We start from the raw sequence: 22,434 nt of genomic DNA on the forward strand, positions 1-22,434 counted from the left end.
TTACCAGTAGCAGCTGGCCAACAAAACGCTGCCACAGATAGCAGACTTACTCGTAGAAATACTAATTTTACAAATGCAATTATCATTTTTTTCTCAGTCCTGGCCTTCCGCCTGTCTATAATGAACAATTAGTGAAGAGTAATGGTAGGATAAGGGTATTTGTGTAATGAGATGTGAATATGTTTGTCATATTTGAACGAAAATGTCTATATTTAGAGAGAACCTTCTTTTTCCCATATCTCCTTTATTTATCAACCGATTTTGATAAAATTGGAAATGGAGTCAGTTTTTTTCTTTTTTAGAGGCCCCTCATACTGTGAGGCCCTAAACTGTAGCTTAGTTAGTTTATGCTTTAATCCGGTGCTGCATGTAGAAATCCAATAAACTGGATTCAGATGGAATGATGTAGTTGAATATAAAGAAAGAGGAACCAGTTGAATATAAAGAAAGAGGAACAATTCCAAAGCAAGGAAGGCCCTGTAAAAATAAGTATTAATAAGCAGCGGGTAAGCAAATGCCTGGTAACTGATGAACATACATAGATCAGTCAGTCAATGTGATACATATACTAGGACATTAAAGGAATTAGTAAAACTTATTGTACACCTGATAATTATTTCAGAAAAATATGGAGGAAGTACTGGAAGGACTGAAAAAAGCACACAGTGCTGAGTTGCAAAAATGAAAGAGGACTGGTCCTAGTAATTACTGTCAAATTCATCCTTGGTGTCACTGTGCTGGGATGAATTTGGTTCAGAGAGGACTGGAGAACTATGGGCAGTTCACAGCCTGGATTTATTAAGGGGAGGTCATGTATGTGGTGAGGGGACTCTCAAGCTTATACCCACCTTCCTCTGAGTTGTTTTTTTCTGCCACCCACACACATCCCTCTCCTTCCATCATTCGTGTGCAAATTACACTTGTTTTGCCCTGCTAACATAAGAACATAAGAACGGCCGTACTGGGTCAGACCAAAGGTCCATCTAGCCCAGTATCCTGTTTACCGACAGTGACCAATGCCAGGTGCCCCAGAGGGAGTGAACCTAACAGGTAATGATCAAGTGATCTCTCTCCTGCATCCGTCTCCACCCTCTGACAAACAGAGGCTAGGGACACCATTCCTTACCCATCCTGGCTAATAGCCATTAATGGACTTAACCTCTATGAATTTATCCAGTTCTCTTTTTAAATGAATGCCAAAATTGGAGCAAGTTACATCTGTTTTCTGAACCAGTCATACTCAATGTGTAAGGTCACCATTAACATCACTCCTAAATTTGGTTCAATGTGTTTTTATTATTATTTCTTATTTTTAAACTCTTCCAACCTCCCCTGTCTTTCCACCCCCAACTTTTTCTTTTTCAACAGTGTCATTTGAGGATATTAAGTGGGTTTCCACTTCTAAGACCATGATATTCGAATTTGCTTTAAGACTAATGCTAAAAACCTGTTGAGATTTATTTTCATAGACTGTGTGACATTAGTCTCTGACAGTCAAATAATTGATTCTCATTTGTTGTTGCTAAGACTGCATTACTACCATTCATCTTCTTGCACCAGCTATTGAATCCTTCTACTGGTGTATATTGATTTGGCTGGCAACATCAACATGTTGAGGTTCTGTGTTTAACTTATGTCTAGTCTTGCTTTCAGTAACCAATATACTGCAGTAAAAGGTGGCATATTTATTTTTGTCTGAGAAACATACCTAAATTAGCTAATTTCTATTTGAATAATGCCAGCCCCATGAGAAACAAATCTGTGTCTGCTTGAATCAATTATTTAATTCTTGGCTTATCAGTCTTCCAGACCAGCTTGTTAGAATGCTTCAGAGGAGTCAAAGCTCTGTGTTTAGTGTTCTAGATCAAGTAGAACACATCACTTGGTTTTAAAAACTTATCTTCCAATGTAAAATCATATTCTCCTGCTATCCTAAATTATTTAAAGGTGAGGGTAAAGAGGAGCTTCCCTTGGTTTTTGGGAAAAATTCAAAATGGTAAATTTGGTCAACAATGTTTTTCTTGGTGCTAAATACATTATATTATTTCCTAACAAATTTGAAGTTGAAGAGAAGAGTGGGAATTGAGGATTTCTTTTGAAAGTTACCTTGTTAGAGCTGGTGTAGCCATGTCAGTTTGCACTCCAATAGCCATAGGAACCCCTCCACAGCGGATATTTCCCAGTTCCTCTGCCATTGCAATGCTATAGGAGAAGTCCAAGCCCATGCCGCCATATTCTGACAAGGAGAACATAGCGATCATATTAACATTCTTTGTTAAGAGAAAAGAAAACCTATTTAATTACAATCGTCTACAAGCTGGGGCTATTATACAGTTTCCAAATATTTAACAATGATCTTTTATTCCAGCATAGTGCTGCTACAGCTATTTAAAAATGAGTTTAAAATTACAATTCCCATATCATTCCATACATATTCCATATTCAGGACATAGTAAGATCTCAAAAACTAAGCAGAATCAGGCCATGACAATAGCTGGATGGAAAACTGAGGGATTGTAGAAAATGGTGATTTAGTAGGTGATGCTATTCCCTCTGAGTTAGCACTGAGTCTATACCCAAGAACAATGTCAGGTAGAAGTGTGCTGCTGTATATGCATAAATGTCCTAACTATTTATGGTCATTAAAGCACTTTTCACTAGAACAGAGGCAATGACTCTGGTGTCTTGGACAAATTCCAGTATGGGTCTTTGTACCTCCTTACATTTCATACTACAGTTTCAATTAAAGAGGATATTATTCTTCATCTCTTCCCCAAGTTAGACAGTGTTGCCTAATACTAATACACACTGTGTATTGCACCCAAGAAGGAGCTGAGTTTCCATGGGGTGGAGGGGATGATTCCTGTACTTGTAATTTATATGCAAGATGAATTATTATATTATTATTATGATTTGACTGAATAGTTTGATTAGGTGGCATTTTACTACTTTAATTAACTCATTGGAAACTCATCCCAACAGAGGAAATTTAAAACAAACAGTGATGGAAACATATCCTGTGGCTCAGCCACCTGTGTTCTGTTTGTTCTGTTCCCATGAGCAGCTATGCTTGTTGACATCACACATTTGCTATCTGAGCTTACCCTTAAACCGAACTTCTGTGAAGTTTGCATTATAACACCGATAGCCAAATTAAAAACAACACAGCCCATATAAACCTATCACTTTGTACACTATTATCTGTTTCCTAAACCCACAGGGAGTGCCTTTGTACATCCTCTTTTTGCAGAAGGAGAGGAAGCCACAAATTCAAAAGGCAAAGTTTGAGTTTTAGTTTTCTGTGGTGCACCTGCATAATATAGCCTGACTGCACAGGATTTTCAGTATAGTGAAATTACTTTATTTCAAAACTTAGTTCAGCACACACCCTGAAAAAGCCCATACTTTGTTTTTAATTAAAAAAATCAAAAAAACCTCCCACAGACAGTGGAATTGACAGGGAATTGACAATCACATGGGGATGTCTACAACAGAATATGTTAATGTTACAACAGCTGTAGCAATGAAGAGACCAGCTGGCAAAGGTTAAAGACAAAAAGGATTTCATGGCTAGCAATATATTAATTGGCTACCCAAACATTGTTTTGATAGGCTTCCATGCCTGAGATTTTTTTTTTACAAGTCAATAACAACATTTCAGATTTAGAAAGTAGGCTAGTCAATGCATCACTTTCCCAGAGCAATGAGTAGTGTAGACTATCACCACACCCCCCCTGCGGAAATAAAGAGAAAAAGAATTGCATGTGACATATGCCAGGTAGATGCCAGTCATGCAATGTTATTGTAGCTGTGTCAGTCAGGATATTACAGAGACAAGGTGGGTGAGTTAATATCTTTTATTGGACCAACTTCTGTTGGTGAGAGAAAAGCTTTCAAACTTAGGGTATGTCTACACTACGGGATTAATCTGAATTTATAGAATTCGATTTTTGGCAACAGATTGTATAAAGTCGAATGTATGCGGCCACACTAAGCACATTAATTCGGCGGTGTGCGTCCATGTACCGGAGCTAGCGTCGATTTCCGGAGCGTTGCACTGTGGGTAGCTATCCCATAGCTATCCCATAGTTCCCGCAGTCTCCTCCGCCCATTGGAATTCTGGGTTGAGATCCCAATGCCTGATGGGGCCAAAAACATTGTCGCGGGTAGTTCTGGGTACATCCTCCCCCTCCCTCTGGGAAAGCAACGGCAGACAACCGTTTTGCGCCTTTTTCCTGGGTGAACAGTGCAGACGCCATACCGTGGCAAGCATGGAACCCGCTCAGCTCAAGACAGCAGTCATGAACATTGTAAACACCTCGCGCGTTATCGTGCAGTTTATGCTGAACCAGAACCTGCAAAACCAGGCAAGGAGGAGGCAGCAACTGCAGCGCGGCGACGAGAGTGATGAGGACATGGACATGGAATTCTATCAAACCGCGGGCCCCGGCGCTTTGGAGATCATGCTGTTAATGGGGCAGGTTATAGCCGTGGAACGCCGATTCTGGGCCCGGGAAACAAGCACAGACTGGTGGGACCGCATAGTGTTGCAGGTGTGGGACGATTCCCAGTGGCTGCGAAACTTTCGCATGCGTAAGGGCACTTTCATGGAACTTTGTGACTTGCTTTCCCCTGCCCTGAAGCGCCAGAATACCAAGATGAGAGCAGCCCTCACAGCTGAGAAGCGAGTGGCGATAGCCCTGTGGAAGCTTGCAACGCCAGACAGCTACTGGTCAGTCGGGAATCAATTTGGAGTGGGCAAATCTACTGTGGGGGCTGCAGATATGCAAGTAGCCAAAGCAATCACTGAGCTGCTGCTACCAAAGGTAGTGACTCTGGGAAACGTGCAGGTCATAGTGGATGGCTTTGCTGCAATAGGATTCCCTAACTGTGGTGGGGCGATAGATGGAACCCATATCCCTATCTCGGCACCGGAGCACCAGGGCAGCCAGTACATAAACCACAAGGGGTACTTTTCAATGGTGCTGCAAGCACTGGTGGATCACAAGGGACGTTTCACCAACATCAACGTGGGATGGCCGGGAAGGGTTCATGACGCTCGCGTCTTCAGGAACACTACTCTGTTTAAACGGCTGCAGCAAGGGACTTATTTCCCAGACCAGAAAATAACCGTTGGGGATGTTGAAATGCCTATAGTTATCCTTGGGGACCCAGCCTACCCCTTAATGCCATGGCTCATGAAGCCATACACAGGCAGCCTGGACAGTAGTCAGGACCTGTTCAACTACAGGCTGAGCAAGTGCAGAATGATGGTAGAATGTGCATTTGGACGTTTAAAAGGTCGCTAGCGCACTTTACTGACTCGCTCAGACCTCAGCCAAACTAATAGTCCCATTGTTATTGCTGCTTGCTGTGTGCTCCACAATCTCTGTGAGAGTAAGGGGGAGACCTTTATGGCGGGGTGGGAGGCTGAGGCAAATCGCCTGGCCGCTGATTACGTGCAGCCAGACACTAGGGCGATTAGAAGAGCACACCAGGAAGCGCTGCGCATCAGAGAAGCTTTGAAAACCAGTTTCATGACTGGCCAGGCTACCGTGTGAAAGTTCTGTTTGTTTCTCCTTGATGAAAACCCACCCCCTTGATTGACTCATTCTCTGTAAGCAACCCAGCCTCCCCCTTCGATCCCAGCTTGCTTTCAAAGGAAATAAAGTCACTATCGTTTAAAAATCATGCATTCTTTATTAATTGATTATAAAAAGAGGGAGAGAACTGACAAGATAGCCCGGGTGGGGTTTGGGAGGAGGATAGGAGGGAAGGAAAAGGCCACTAAAAAAGTTCAATATAATGACAGCCTTTTGGTTGGGCTGTCCACTGGGGTGGAGTGGGAGGGTGCACGGAGCCTCCTCCCCCTCCCCCGCGTTCTTACACGTCTGGGTGAGGAGGCTATGGAACATGGTGAGGGGGGAGGGAGGTTATACAGCGGCTGAAGTGGCTCTCTGTGCTCCTGCTGCCGTTCCTGAAGCTCCACCAGACGCCGGAGCATGTCTGTTTGATCATGCAGCAGCCCCAGCATTGCAGCCTGCCACCTCTCATCTCAAGCGTCCCTCATGGCCTCACGTTCACTGGCATCTTTCCTGTACTTTGATACCGTGTCCTTCCACTCATTTAGATGAGCTCTTTCACTGCGGGTGGATTCCATGATTTCCGAGAACATTTCATCTCGCGTCCTCTTTTTTCGACGCCTTATCTGAGATAGCCTTCAGGACGGAGGAGGGAGGCTTGAAAAATTTGCAGCTGCGGGAGGGAGGGAAAAAAGGTAGAGAAGTATTTAAAAAGATACATTTTGCAGAACAATGCTTATACTCTTTCACGGTGACCAACACTATTCACATTACATAGCACATGTGATTTCGGTACAAGGTCGCATTTTGCATCTTAATATTGAGTGCCTGCGGCTTTGGTGTTAGAGAGCACAGACACAGGTCTGGGCAACAGAATTCGGCTTGCATGCGGCCATGGAAAGCCATTGTCTTTCGGCTTCTGCAGCTTTCCTACAAGCAGCGCCCTCCTTTCCCACATACCAAGCAAAGCCCGTTGAGTGCTGAGGTTTTCCTGTTAACGTGCAGCAGCAGAAACCAAACTAACCCCCCGCCCATCCAATTCTCTGGGATGATCGCTTTATCCCTCCCCCCACCGTGTGGCTGGTATCAGGGAAGATCCCTGCAAAAACCAAACTAACCCCCCCCCCATCCAATTCTCTGGGATGATCGCTTTATCCCTCCCCCCACCCTGTGGCTGGTATCAGGGAAGTTCCTTGCTAGCCAAACATGAAAAGCTCAGCGCCAATGATTTCCCCACCGCCCCCCCGCTTGGCTAACTGCAGGAAAGGATTTCTTTTCAGCCACAGGCAAACAGCCCAGTAGGAATGGCCACCTCTCTCCCCTTAATTAAATTCCCGTATTTCAACCAGGTTACCATGAACGATATCACTCTCCTGAGGATAACACAGCGAGATAAAGAACGGATGTTGCTTGAATGCCAGCAAACACCGGGACCATACGCTGCCAGGCTTTGTCATGCAATTATACCAGATTACTTGCTACTAGCATGGCGTGGTCAAGTGTCCTACCATGGAGGCCGGAATAAGGCTGTACTGCCAAGAAACCTTGTGGAAAGGCTTTTGGATTACCTCCAGGAGAGCTTCATGGAGATGTCCCTGGAGGATTTCCGCTCCATCCCCAGACACGTTAACAGACTTTTCCAGTAGCTGCACTGGCCGCAAATGCATCCCAAGTCCTCAGGGCAAATTAATCATTAAACAACGCTTGCTTTTAAACCATGTTTTATATTTACAAAGGTACACTCACCGTAGGTCCCTTCCATGGGCTCATTTCCTGGGGGTTGGGAGGGTGCTTCAGTCAGGCTGAGAAAAAGATCCTGGCTGTTGGGGAGAACGGAGTGCTGTGTGCTCTCCACAAGCTCGTCGTCATCCTCCTCCTCCTCATCTTCCCCGTCCGCAGAATCCTCGGGCATGGCTGAGATTACCCCCGCCTCGGAATCCACAGTCAGAGGTGGGGTAGTGGTGGCGGCCCCCCCTAGAATTGCATGCAGCTCAGCGTAGAAGCGGCAAGTCTGCGGCTCTGACCCGGAGCGACCGTTTGCCTCCTTTGTTTTTTGATAGGCTTGTCTGAGCTCCTTAACTTTCACGCGGCACTGTAGTGAGTCCCTATTGTGGCCTCTCTCCATCATGCCCATGGAGATTTTTTCAAATGTTTTGGTATTTTGTCTTTTCGAACGAAGTTCTGCTAGCACTGAATCCTCTCCCCATATAGTGATCAGATCCAGTACCTCCCGTACGGTCCATGCTGGTGCTCTTTTTCGATTCTCGGACTGCATGGTTACCTGTGCTGATGAGCTCTGCATGGTCACCTGTGCTCTGCACTCTGGGCAAACAGGAAATGTAATTCAAAAGTTCGCGGGGCTTTTCCTGTCTACCTGGCCAGTGCATCCGAGTTCAAATTGCTGTCCAGAGAGGTCACAATGGTGCACTGTGGGATAGCTCCCGGAGGCCAATACCATCGAATTTTAACCACACTAACCCTAATTCGAAATGGCAATACCGATTTCAGCGCTACTCCCCTCGTCGGGGAGGAGTAAAGATATCGATATTAAGAGCCCTTTATATCAAAGTAAAGGGCTTCGTTGTGTGGACGGGTGCAGGGTTAATTCGGTTTAACGCTGCTAACTTTGAGATAAACTCCTAGTGTAGACCAGGCCTTACAAAGAGCTCTTCTTCAGGTCTGGGAAACTCAGGCCTTGGCTACACTCAGGACTTCCCAGCGCTGCGAGAGCTCTCTCGCAGCGCTGTAAATACTCCACCTCTCCGAGGGGAATAGCTTGCAGCGCTGCGAGCGAGCGTGCAGCGCAGCAGGCTCTGATTACACTGGCGCTTTACAGCGCTGTACTTGCTGCGCTCGGGGGGGGGCATTTTCACACCCCTGAGCGCAGCAAGTTGTAGCGCTGTACAGCGCCAGTGTAGCCAAGGCCTCACTCAGACCTTGGCTACACTTGCGAGTTGCAGCGCTGTAAAGCTGCCCCCAGCGCTGTAACTCACTCCCCGTCCACACTGGCAGGGCACTTGCAGCACTGTATCTCCCTGGGTACACCGCTGCTGGTACGCCACCTCCCCGAGAGGAATAACAGCTGCAGCGGAGTGGCTACGACTCACGGGTGTGAGTGTAAACGCTTGCAGCGCTGTACTAATCACCTTGTCAAGTGGCCAATCCTCTCCATTGTTGTGACCGGCTGTAGGAATGCGGAAGTGCCGGTTTCAAAGCTCGTACCACAGAGAAAAGCAAACAGTTTGCAGCTTGCTTTGAGTGAGTAAATGAATGAGCAGGGGGCCGGGAGTTCGGAACTTGCAAAATAGAGTGCTGACATGCTCCAAAAAGCACTCTCTCTCCCCCCACACTCCCTGTCACAATCCACCCCACCCCTCCCCGTTTTGAAAAGCACGTTGCAGCCACATGAATGCTGGGATAGCTGCCCATAATGCACCGCTCCCAACACAGCTGCAAATGTTGCAAGTGTGGCCACGCCACTGCGCTGGCAGCTGTCAGTGTGGACAGACTGCAGCGCTTTTCCCTACTCAGCTGTACGAAGACAGGTTTACCTCACAGCGCTGTACAGCTGCAAGTGTAGCCAAGGCCTCAGAGTGTCCCAGCTAAATACAAGATGGAACAGATTGTTTAGCATAAGTAGTTAACACATATTTCAAGAGACCATTCAAGGGGTAAGTGGCCTGTTAACACTCCTCCAGTCATAAGGAGGAAAGGAAGGGGTGGAAGCAGCTGGGGAGAGAGGGGGAGGGAAGGGAGAGAGGGTTGTTAGTACGTTATAGATTATGGTAATAAAAAATAAATCCAGGTGTCTCTATTCAGTCCATGATTTTTAGTGTCTAGCAAAATTATGAATTTAAGCTCCTAGGCTCATCTTTTGAAAGTGTTGTGAAGGTTTTCTTTGAGGATGAGGACTGAAATGTCAGATATACAGTGATCGCTTTGTGCGTGAACACTTTTCACAAAGCGATCACTCTGTATCTGGGAGCTTAATTTCATAATTTTGCTAGACACTAAAAATCATGAATGGAATAGAGACACTGGAGTTTTGGCTTATTATGGTTATTATGGAATAGCCTTTTAGGTGGGATGGTGAAAATACCCAACTAAGATGCATGAGTAACTATCTTTACATGTCATATAATTGGTCTCATATGTTTATAGAGCTTTGAAATCTCTTACATTTACCAATTGTCATAAAAAATGAGATTATGTGGAATCACTCCTGATATTTGGTACCCCTTGTAACTCAGTATGAAAACATGTAAATTCATTTTTCATGACTCTAGAAAACCAAAAGAAAAATGAGACGATTTCCTGCCCTGAACTTGGATCTGAGAGAATTAAAATTTTTATTAAAGTTAATGTTTAAAATTAAATATACACAAGTTTAGAGGGAAGGTACTGTACATCTGGGGCCCGGCTTGAGTTATGAAGGATTACAAGTATCAGTTACGAGGATCACGAGATACATACATATCACATAACCAGCATAGACCCAGATTGGGGCACGGGGGTTTTTAAAGCGTCAGTGGATAAGTGGGCTCGGGTACGCCACCCATGGAATGTATAAAGAGTCCAAGTCAGTATCAGTGTCGCGAATAAGTACATGGGTGGGGTGTGTCCCTTGGTTCGTCAGGGAAGCAAGTGGGTTATTTCCCTGGTCGGTGGTCTTGATTACTCAACGTGGTACTGACGGTGTCCCGTGATGTGTTCCGTATAGATGTCTCTGGACTACCTGATGGTGTCGGACACCATGAGCAGACATGTCTCATGAGCCGGGCGTAGTATCGCCCGACTCCACACGCTCTCAGTACCGGTTCATTGTGGGGGTCCCACGAGCTCAGGGCTCCCACGATCAGGGCGTGTATCTGGACCTCGTAGCCCTGGGCTCTCAGGTGCCAAGAAGATAACCGAATTAACTGGCAGTTTTCACCAGAACATATAATTTTAAATCAACAGATGCAAAGCTGAAATGTTTAAGCCTTAGTCACCTGTCATAAAGATAGTTCAGAATAACAATTCTAGGATTACAAAAGGCCTTGTGGTTACATAGCTGTTAGTGTTCATTACTAAACTAGTGCATAAATCTCACCATAATTCTCTTCCTGTTTCTTTAACATAAAAAACACAGACAGTTTAAGAGTACTCAACTGCCTTTTCTTCTTGACATATTCAAGATCCCATTACATTCTGGGATGATCAAAGTTAAACAACACAGTTAATACCCCACCTTCTCTTAATTTGTCCATGTTGGTCATTTGTTTTTTCCTGGTAATAGCAAAAATGCCTCATCACACAGAGTGGAAACACCCTATTAGAGTCCAGCTCAGCTATAGCTGGATACACAGGTATGTTGCTCAACTAATACATCTGGATCAGTCCACAAAAATGTTAAAGAAAAACAGATGTAAAGCTCTCTACTGCGGAGCAGAACGAATTATACTTTTAATAACCATCTGTGGGCTGGGGCTACAAAATCAGAGCCATATACAACTCTCAATTCACAATGGATCTCCTCCTGATAATGGGTGATTTCGCAAAGTCCAAGAGCACCTTGTTTATGTGGTAACTAAACTTTATTAATAAAGTTTCAACATGACTTAGAGGGGGAAAATTAATGCTTGGCACTTTTAGAGCCTTTGCTATTTCTGCACTTTGTTTGACCATTGTATATGTGCACCTGGGGTAACTGCAAAGTAGGTATGCCTAAATTATTAGAAATTTGGATGTTATGATATTGTTAGACTTACGAGTTAACTCACTGAGATTAATGTAGTAACTTAAATCTCCCAGAATTGTTTCAGGTTAAGACAGTGCTGTACTGGGAAGTATTTTGAAGGTTTTCTTCACAATTGCAAGGAGTAGAAAATGTCCCTTTTAAAAAAAATAAAAAATTAAAGCTTCCACTCTGCAGAATCTGTCATGGAACAGATAAATGCATCAAGCGGGCTGATCAGGCCCACAGGCCATGTGTCTGACATTCCCATAATGAGTTCAAAAGATATCAAGGTCAAACAAGCTAGAGTCACATGTTTAAAGACATCACTTGCAAACAGCTACTTTAATCTTCCTCCCATTCCCAGTAACCTCCCTTACATTTTTATTAGGATTTTTATATTTTTAAACATACACAACATGATGTGACCAAATGCCACATATATGTGAGCAATCACTACTGTATAAATCCTTAAGCCTAACAGAACTTCAGAGTTCCCTGATGGTAAAATTCTTTGCAGAGTTCTGTCCCGTAACCCCATACTGTGGGGAATGAAAAGCTCCACATTACAAATAATGTAAAATGTGCACATGACAACAAGAGAAACAGCCTGGGAGGAGATTCAGCAAACTTTCAAAGCCCCAATATTGCAAATGGTCTTATGAACCACCAGCTGTATCAACTCCACATGAGAGAAAACTGAAACTTGGTCCACACCCATCAATATACTTCCGACTAATCCCTACAGTATGCGTGTTAATGAAAACCTCCTGAATCCAGAGTCCTCATCCTCTTTCTGCTTTTCATCAACTTGCGTTTTTGTTGTGGTTGGGGGTTGGTTGGATTTTTTTGTTTGTTTTTTTATTAGCCATAAATAATACAGAAGCTTAGATTTAATGTCCTGGAGGTTTCAGTACCAGAGAATGTGATCTCAGTTATTAAGAATAATAAAACAAAATTAAAATCCAATTAAACTCTATGGCAGGGAGAGAAAAAAGAGGGAAGAAGAAATCAAGAAGTTTATGAGCCTGATACTGCACAGTTCCAAGTTCCTCCTGCAGTGGTGAGCAGCCTCAGCTCTCATTGTAATGCAAAGCCAGTTCTAATGAGGCTTCCAACCCAATTCTGCAGGCTAACAGAAACGTCAAATCCATATCCTAGCTTTCATGTGCTTTTCAATGCAGACCTGCAGACTAAAAGTCTGTCAATCAGTAACTACTGCAGTATCTCACGATGAGCATAAAACGCATTGTTGTGATTTGTTTTCACATAGTTGTTCAGACTTCATTTACCATTTTTCCACTGAATTCTCTGTTGGGGACAAGTTTAGTTAGCAGGGGAGATTGCTGCCCTCCAACCAAGAGGCTACCACTCTTCTGACAAATAGGCACATATTGCAGCAACAGCCTTTGACCAGGGAGGTAAGACACCCAATCCTGTTGATATCATTCTGAGTCAGCCATCAGAGTCAGCACCAAAGCAACACCAGAATAAACACCCTTCCCTACAGGCTGAATGTGTCTTTAGTCACAAACTCAGTGCCTGCCAGACCTCATAGAAGACATGAACTCTGCCTCCCATGGTAGAAAAGAACACAGCCAGCTCAGCTACTCTGCTACATTTTAATTATTTCCAAAAGATTAAACACAGCCAGAATTCTCAATGTGTCAGAAATACAAAGAATGCAGCATATTAATATGGGGTCTTGGCACAATCTGATTTTTATTTTTTATAATTTCAGCAGATAATATCAATGTTTATTTCTGAGCTTTTTTATTTTTATTGATTTAGATTTTCATTGTTGTGGGAAATTAGGAAGGAGCTAGACAACAGGGGTTCAGACAATAATTATCTAATGACAGTAGACATTGAGATTCAAAAAGCTAAAACTTTATAACCATTAAAACACAAATTATCAACACCACATGTCAAAATTTATAAAATAAATATCTTTAAATCAAATGCTATTAATTTCTCAAGCAGCATTTTTCTTACTTTGCCTATTGGAAAATTTTTCTTATTATTGATGAAAATATTTTTTCGTAGGTTTGTGTGTGTATGGAGAAATCTATGTTTAACGATATTTACTGATAAAAATCTAATCCGTCCGAGCCTATCAATATTGCAGTGCTGGTAACATACTAACCCATTTCCCCTGACCCCCCTCCCCACACACACACATGCGCATGCACACACAAATCATGGGTTACTAGCAGCTGAAAGCCCGTGTTGTCACACGGGTGTGGCCATTGGGCTAAGTACTTCACCATCCATGCAGTCTCCCTCATGCAACTAATGAAACTGATGCACATAAACTACCTCTGATTTCACAATCGTTTAGGACTCTTGGCATGGCATAGATACAAACCTTGCTGTCCCAGGGGTATAATTTGTAAAGGCAAAGTGGCTGAGAACTTAAAAATTGAAAAGCAACAGACCACAAAACCCAGTGATGACTGAACCTGGTGGTATTCTGAACAAAAAGAGCTCACAACCATGCTTGTAGCTGTGTCCTTTGCTTCACACTGACTCAACAGACATTGTAGGCTTCAGAATGACACACAAACAGATGACAATCCTGGAATCTTATTATATAGAAGATACTTTGTTTGATCATTACTAGAAAACAATTTTGCATAAGAGCAGCAGGATAATCAACATCCAAAAAGCTCCAGCCTCCATTCTGGCTCCCATGTACTTATAGGGGATCATTGGAAACCGCTGTTCAAAGGTTTGGTGAGAGATTTCACTGCTCAGCAGATGAAACTCATATCTACCTGTCCTTCTCAAAAGCTCTTTTAGTCCACTCCATGACGGTGAATTATCTATTGGAGATCCAGAGTTGTTTGACACAGAAAGGGGAATTGTTTCCAATTAACTCAAGCTATCACTACAACAAGGTTAGATTTTCTAGAGCAAACTCCAGTGCAGGAGGTTTACCATTAACAAGGATCATAGAGATATCTTGCCTCCCAAAGTATCCCTGGCAGAGCACATTGGCAGAGCATTTTAGCCCCACAGTGCCATTATGGCACTGCGCTAAGTAAGGTGCAGTGTCAAGTCACAACACTCCAACTCTGAACCACTAGAGAATGCTCCTGCAGATAGTCTCCCAGGACCCTGGCCCAATATTTGCAACCTGTACAACATAAGGTGACCACACCATCCCAGAAGATCTTAGTCACAAGCTAGGTGAGCACATCATTCTTACTATTACAGTGACTGGGGCAAAAGTCAAATCAATAGAGAGACATCTGTAAACTAATGCACGAGCTATAGATTCCGCCACTGGTTTTGCACATTTGGTAATCGTCTCATTCACAGTCACCAGACAGCCAGATTCCTCAAAAATGACAGGACTTGCTGAAGTGGAAGTAATATAACTGTCAATTCATATAAGGAACTAAGATTACAAATCCCGCAGAACAATTTAAGTGTCTTCATAGTATTGTGATCATAACTTCTGATGCTAATGGCATATTTATAGATGCTTCAAAATACAGATAGATGGTATGATGGGGTGCACCAGCCTGTTTGAGGCCCCCTGCTGGAGGCCTTGTGGTCCTACCACACTCCACCCCCGAAAAGAAGCAGTGAAGGTGATCCTCCAGGCCTAGAAAGGCTGCAGGGAAGCAGCCAATCAGAATCCAGCAGGCTCAGTTAAAAGGAACTGCAGGACCTGAGTAGATCAGTTGCTGGCTGGGACCAGAAGGGAAAAGAAGGACTGGAAGGCTGCAAAACTCCACAGGTAAAGAGGCCTGGGAGAGACCCTGCTCAAGAAGGGAACAAATAGAGAACCCTGAGGTAAGGCTGAAGAGAAAGGGCTACATAGGGAAAAGGCCCAGGAATAGCAGCAGCAACTATTAAAGGAAGCAGCACGTGGCTGCTATTTGTAGGATACCTGGGTAGGGGTCCTGAAGTAGTGGGCGGGCCAGGGTCCCCAGCGGCAGTGGCCAAAGCCCCGAGAAGGGGACAAGCTTCGTGTAGAAGCCCAAGCACAGGGCTGAAATGTAAAGGGTTCTAGGATGGGGCTAAAGCCCCTGCAGAGGCCAACCATTTGTTGGATTTTGTTACCCCAGGAAGGGGACCAAACTTGAAGGAGAAACCTGGCTGGAGAGCTGGCACAATAAGAATTAATAAGACAAAGAGTGTCCAGGGAGAAAGCCCTGGGGCATGCTCCATAGCAGGGCTGGCACAGACTTAAAGCCAGCCCAGAAGGGGCTGAGAAGTGAGCCCAGAAACAAGGCTGCAGATACCAACAAGAGCACAGTGATATGCCCTGGTGGATCTTTTACAAAGGTACACTCACCTGAGGTCCCTTCCATGGGGTCATGGTCTTGGGTACTGGCTTGGGAGGCTTGGGAGGGTACTTCAGTCAGGCTGAGAAAAAGATCCTGGCTGTTGGGGAGAACGGAGTGCTGTGTGCTCGTCCTCCTCCTCCTCCTCCTCCTCCTCTTCCCTGTCCGCAGAATCCTCAGGTGTGGCTGATGAGATTACCCCCGCCTTGGAATCCACGGTCAGAGGTGGGGTAGTGGTGGCGGGCCCCCCCTAGAATTGCATGCAGCTCAGCGTAGAAGCGGCATGTCTACGGCTCTGACCCGGAGCGACCGTTTGCCTCCTTTGTTTTCTGATAGGCTTGTCTGAGCTCCTTGAATATCACGCGGCACTGCTCTGAGTCCCTATTGTGGCCTCTCTCCATCATGCCCATGGAGATTTTTTCAAAAGTTTTGGTATTTTGTCTTTTCGAACGAAGTTCTGCTAGCACTGAATCCTCTCCCCATATAGCGATCAGATCCAGTACCTCCCGTACGGTCCATGCTGGTGCTCTTTTTCGATTATCGGCCTGCATGGTTATCTGTGCTGATGAACTCTCTGTGGTCACCTGTGCTCTCCTGTGCTGGGCAAACAGGAAATGAAATTCAAATGTTCACGGGGCTTTTCCTGTCTACCTGGCCAGTGCATCCGAGTTCAGATTGCTGTCCAGAGCGGTCACAATGGTGCACTATGAGATAGCTCCCAGAGGCCAATACCATTGAATTTTGGCGCTACTCCGCTCGTCGGGGAGGTGTACAGAAATCGATTTTAAGAGCCCTTTATTTCGAAATAAATGGCTTCGTTGTGTGGACGGGTGCAGGGTTAAATCGATTTAACGCTGCTAAATTTGAATTAAACTCATAGTGTAGACCAGGCCTAAGTGTGACTTGCCTGGAGGGCTGAGCCGCTGAAGACCCACCTGATTAGGTTAACAGCCAACAGGAGGTGCTGGAGAGAGTGTGTGTGTGTGTGTGTGTAGGTTCACACTCACCCGACAGGAGGCGCCCACAAGAGGTGAGTATCCCCCGTCACAGATGGATACAGATAGGTGGAATAAAAATACAGTGAAAGTCTGCAATACTTTTTATGTTTAGCTGTTTGCTCTGTTTTGAGTTACTGAAAGTAAAGTAATGAACCAGCGTGTCAAAATTACTGAGCAATGAAGACTCTTGTTAGTAGGACTGGGTGGAAACTGGATTTTCTTGTTTCCTTGGCAATTCTGTGGATTCCGAATTTTTACCTGCTCCAACATGAAAAAACAAAACAAAAATGTTGACACTTCCCATAAAACTAAATTTCAAAATATTCTGTTTGGGGTCAATCAAATATTTTGTTCCAATAAAATCAAAATGTTTCCTTCCAATTTTAACTTCTTTGTTTTTAAATTTTTTTACATAATATAAAAGTCATATTTAAATTAAAAATAATAATTAAAAAACAATTGCCTACCTGTAACTGTTGTTCTTCGAGAGGTGATGCAGACATGTATTCTATGGTGGGTGTGCGCTCCCCATGCACCAAAGCTAGAGAACTTTGCCTAGTAATATCCCTAGGGGCTGTGCTCACGCCCTGAGGCCGTAGTCCCCCCCTTGGTGGTATTAAGGTGGCGATGCCCTGACCCCCTCAGTTCCTTCTCACCAAATGTCAGAAATGCAGATGACAATGCAGAGGAGACGGAGGATGGGTCATGGAATACATGTCTGCATCACATCTCGAAGAAATGTCACAGGGAACCATTTTTTCTTTGAGAAGATGGAGCCGTATATTCTATGTGGGTGGTTCGCAAGCACTACTCACAGGAGGTGTGGCTTGGAGTCTATTTAAAGAAGGGCTGCAGAATTGCCTTCCCAAAGTTTGCATGTGATCTGGATGCAGCTGTAATAGTATAGTGGTTTGCAAAAGTATGCACAGAGGACCAAGTGGCCACCCTGAAAATGTCCAATATAGGAATATCATTTAGAAATGCTGTTGGCTAAACCAAGAACCAGAGGACCTCCTCCTTTGGGATCTGTGACTCTTTCTGAATTTATGCCGTTGCTGCACAGGAAGGGGGGACAAAATCAAGTAGTTAGTTTGACAGGAAGGCTGGTCTTGTGTTTAAAGCTTTAGACTAGGACTCAGGAGATCTAGATTTAGTTCCCAGATCTGACAAATATTTTGTGTGTGACTATGGGCAAGTCACTTAATATTTCTGTACCTCTATTTTCCACCTGTAAATACCCATAGGATTATATTTAGTTTCTTCCACTCCATCAGTTCTGTCTATTTAAATCATAATCCATTGGTCAAATGAATTGTTTTCATTATGGGTTTGTCTAAAAGGGAAGTTAAAACTGGACTGAGTCAATCTAGTTCGAAAACATTTGTGTACATATGATGTAATTCAGTGTAGTGCACAAACTGTGTTTATTTGGAGTCCTCTTTCAAAGTGAACTAACTTTGCTACAAATCCAGTTAGTCTCGTCTATTGTTTGTGTGCATGCAATGCTGCTGCAAACTACTTTGGCACTCTTCCAATCCCACATTGCTTGGCAGGTGACCTTTATTGATCTGTTTATCTGTGTGCCCTGCCCTGCTCTGGGGTCAAGTTGACCGAATGTCTCCTCCCCCATTTATAAGATGGTGCACAGGAAGATTTTGTCCATTTGCTCCTGGATTCCAGTATATAACAGCTGTGATAATACACCAGAAGCCCTACAACATGCCTCAAGCAGCCACTCCGAGACCTTGGATCTCATCGCCATCTGAGACATGTCAGTGCAGGAAGTTCATGTGACCAGCCACCAGAATAAAGCCCTTTTTGTGGCTCTGCAATGTCCACGAGGGGCCATGACTGGGATGCCAAACAGTGCCAGTCAAAGAGCAAACAGCTCAGCAGCAGCTATATTAAAATGAGGGACAATAGGAAAAAATCCAGCAGGGGACACGTAACCTGTCCATTTCTTGGGGAGCTGGAATGGATTTTATGTAACTACATGACCACCCAACCCAGGCAGCTTGTGGAGTCTGCTGCCTCCCACTCCCCCCTCGGCCATGAGCAGCAAGACTGATTGGAGGATGAGCACAAGGAGCCCAGTGAAGAGATCCCCCTGGAATGCCAGGATCTCTTTTGGATTCAGAACCCAATGGCAGCCAGTTAGAAGGCAAGTCCAATTCCTGTCCTGCAGAAACCAACCCCAATTACTAGGCAGCAACCCAGACCGAGGGGGCTGATCCTATGGAGGGAACCTCAGCATGTATGTTTTTTTTATAATTTGTTTCATAATTTAATATTAAAGTTTTTTATTTATTATTATTTATTATGCTATGCTGCCATGCTAGCTTGTTCCAGGTGCCCCATGGCAGCGTTCATTGTAAACAGATATGAGCTAGAAGCCTTTCCAAGTCCGAGATCCCCTTCACCCTCCCTTGGCCCATGCTCTTTGTTCGATGCCCCCGTACATCCTTCCAAAATCGTTGCTACTCAACCGAGGTCACTGGCCCCCACCTTATGCTAACGCCCCAACTACTGACAGTTTTCAGGCCCACACCACAGGGAGGCATTTTTCTTTCCCTTTTCCTCAGCTGTCCTGCCCCGCAAATGGTGCCCCATCCTCCTCAACCTCTTGTTTTCCACCTCAAAATGGTGGCCAGCAGCATGGCGCAACCGCAGCTTCTTCCCTGACCCTGTGGCAGAATCAAATAAGGAAAATAGTCTTTTGTGCAAAATGCAAATGTTTACTCAAACAGTGGTTACAGGAAAAGAAGCTTGATTAGTGTTCTCAGTTTACATGAGGTAGATATCAACACTGCATGCCCATAAAGCTACAAAGTGTACAGCTCCCCTATAAATGTCCTGTAACACACATTCTTACAGACTGGTACCAGTGAATGCTTCAGGCAATCATAGAACCCTAGTATTTTTCTCTGCTCTTCCAACATGACTGCAGGAGAGAGAAAGCAAAATCTAAGGCTGAAAAATTGCTCACTTTTTGTCTGGACATTATAAGGAATAGCTGCATGCAGCCTTCCCTCCCCCCCTCACCCGCATCCTCCACCTATAGCTCGCAACTCCCTTCCAGTCCTGCACTTCTAGGGACACCATCCTGGAGAATAACTTTGCCAAGTATCTTGCTGGTCTGCCCTTCGCCTCTTTAAATAAGGTCATTCTCTGCCTCCTGGTCACCCTCCTCAGTGTAATGTCATCCAAACCAGGATAGCTTAAAGGGGATGTAGAGGGGATTAATATCCAACTCGCCCCCAGATTCACCCCACTAACCCCCCTCCAACACCACATAAGCACCTCCACAGCACTGCAAAGCCATCAAAACTGCAAAGCCAGACCAGGAGCATAATTCCCAAACCCCACGCCTTCCCCCAGCCCCAACCCCCAAGACACAACAGCAAAGCAAAGAGCATATACTGCACAGACAAAAATCTCAATACACACATCACTTACCATCGCCGAGGGTCCTCCCCAGACTGGGAAGACTCTTAGGAAGGTAAAGCCAGAAATGCACATAAAAAAATGCCATCTCAGCCTCCCTAGAACATGAACAATAGCCACTTGTAATTTTTGTTAATACTTCCAGAGCTACCGCACTCACACTGGCCAGACCCTCCTGGACAAGGCCTTTATCAATGGTTTAGCAGCTGGCAAACCTGAGGGGGAGGAAACAGAAAACTCGCGATGACATTTTCATGGACATCATTACAGAGTCCAGAAACCTCCTGAAAAATGTGAAGAGTTGGAGGCAGTATCTGAGGACTGAGAGGTAATCCGACTAGTAGTTTTCCAGAGAGATTGTTGCAGTGGTAGAGGATGGTGTGGCATCTGCCAGGGTCAAAACCAGCATGGAAAAGACAGGGAGATGCAGAGGCAACTCCTGGAGGCAATAAAAAATGCCCCGTTGCAGTGCATGTTACTATGAGGGCAGCAGGCCACACAGTACTGCAAACCAACAGTCAGCCTGTTATGTGGCCTCTGGATAATACTGGCTACAGGGAACAACAACCACTCCTCCCTGCTGTATCCTCACAGCAGTGCTCCCAGAAGCCATGCCCCTCCCAGAACCCAGCGCTGGTCCCTGAGAAAAGTGGCACCTGGGACCCCAACTATTTTGGGCCCTCTATTGCCCCTGGCAATTTCCAGCCTCTGCACTTCACTTCAGAAGGACCATGAAGAAGAGGCAACTTATAATCTTCTGTGACTTTAAGTCCCTTCGCCCCTTGCATTGTATTCTGCACTGCATTGCTGCACTCTGCTATTTTGTTTCACTGCTGTTTTAATGAAAGGGTTTTTTGTAGTTAGATAATAGATTGCTTCATAATTGAAAATCATTGTTTCATTTTCGTTTCAGTTGATCATTTGTTTGTTACAGAGTAGATGATAAAAACCTTAAAAATTTCATTCCTAAGGAGTCGACAGTTCATTTTACACAGAAAATAATTAAGTATGCACTAATTCATAAATTTTTACAAACACATGTAGGCAAATACGCAAAAGGGATCGCAACAACACCGCACTTCCACTGGCTACAAACAACTGAACTGCATAAAAAACTTCCAACACCCCCCTAGCCCCCACCCCCGACCACAGACATTGGATAACAGCTGGATGTACAGCTGCACAATTTCAGGCCTAAGACTCAAAGTAAGAGCAACAGGCATATCTCACAATATTGCCCTGGCTGTTTGCATTTTGTACTGGATGCCTCACTGACTGCACAGACCGCTGAGAGAGTCTCTGCACCTCAGCCTCCCACCCATTGCTAGGCTATCTCCCTTAGTCTCACAAACATTGTGCAAAATACAACGTGCTGCTATAATCTTTGAGCCTTTTTTACTGCTGCTTCCAACTTATTCCACAAACAGTGCCATCTCCCTTTCAAACGGCCAAAAGCACACTCCATTGCCATTTTGCAACTACTAAAGAGGTAGTTAAACAGTTCCTTCCTTCTCTCCAAGCGGCCTCTGAATGGCTTCATTAACCAGGAAAGCAAGACGATAAGCCGAGTCTCCCCGGATAACAGGAGCAATGTCTCCCCCTCTAGTGTCTATAGTGTTCAAGCAGTCCTGTCTCTATTAAACACAACTGAGTTCTGAAAGATCTTAGTATTATGGACCCTTCCAGACCACACAGCATTTATAACTGTAAACCTGCCACAGTTGTCAACAAGCCCTTGGAATATCATCAAGAAATACCCCTTTGTGCTTATGAATTCTGAGCCCTGACTGGGAATGGGGGGCAAATAATAGGCACATGTATCCCATCAATTGCCCCAGTAAAGTTTGGCAACCCTCCCGCCACACACACACATGTAAAACCATCAATAACCTTCGGGAGCATTATCAAGCTTTATAGCCCAGTGTAACAATATCTTCTCCATGGCATCACACACCTGCATGACAATAGCCCCAGTAGTCCCCACACTGAATTGGGTCACTAGGGATCATTAACATTCAGGGGTGACCAGCTTCTAGATGACAATGATGATCCACTTCTCCACAGACATGGAGCACTGTGTGGGGGTATGCGGTCACTGCAGCTCCAGGGTTAGTTCAGCACATATCTCCAAAAAGGTTGCCTTCCCTATCCTGATATTCTCTTGCCACTGCTGGTCATCCCAGGTCAGCAGCGTAATCCTCCTCTCTGTGTTGGTTCCCAGTCCCAGAAATGTCACTGCACTCCATGAAGCTGCTCCAGGAACTGCTCCTCTACTGTCTGTAGCATGGTGTCTTCCTCTCCGTGTCCTGGTTCCACCACTGCTAACGACTCTCCTGCTCCTGGAGGAGCTGCTGCAGCTGCCACATCACCTGCCTGGTGGTGTGGCAGGCAAAGTT

At 44.7% G+C, this 22,434-nt stretch overlaps 1 protein-coding gene across 1 annotated transcript in view; it reads right to left on the reverse strand.

The window, feature by feature from the left end:
• The window catches only part of LOC135875084 (probable acyl-CoA dehydrogenase 6), a 156,584-nt gene that overhangs the window by 47,036 nt on the left and 87,114 nt on the right, over positions 1–22,434 (reverse strand). The window contains exon 3 of the mRNA XM_065400064.1: positions 2,107–2,236. Coding sequence (XP_065256136.1) covers positions 2,107–2,236 — 130 coding nt within the window. The remainder of the gene's footprint in view (positions 1–2,106; positions 2,237–22,434) is intronic.

The sequence above is a fragment of the Emys orbicularis genome, chromosome 2 (genome assembly GCF_028017835.1).
Source record: "Emys orbicularis isolate rEmyOrb1 chromosome 2, rEmyOrb1.hap1, whole genome shotgun sequence".
In the NCBI taxonomy this organism is placed as follows: Eukaryota; Metazoa; Chordata; order Testudines; family Emydidae; genus Emys; species Emys orbicularis.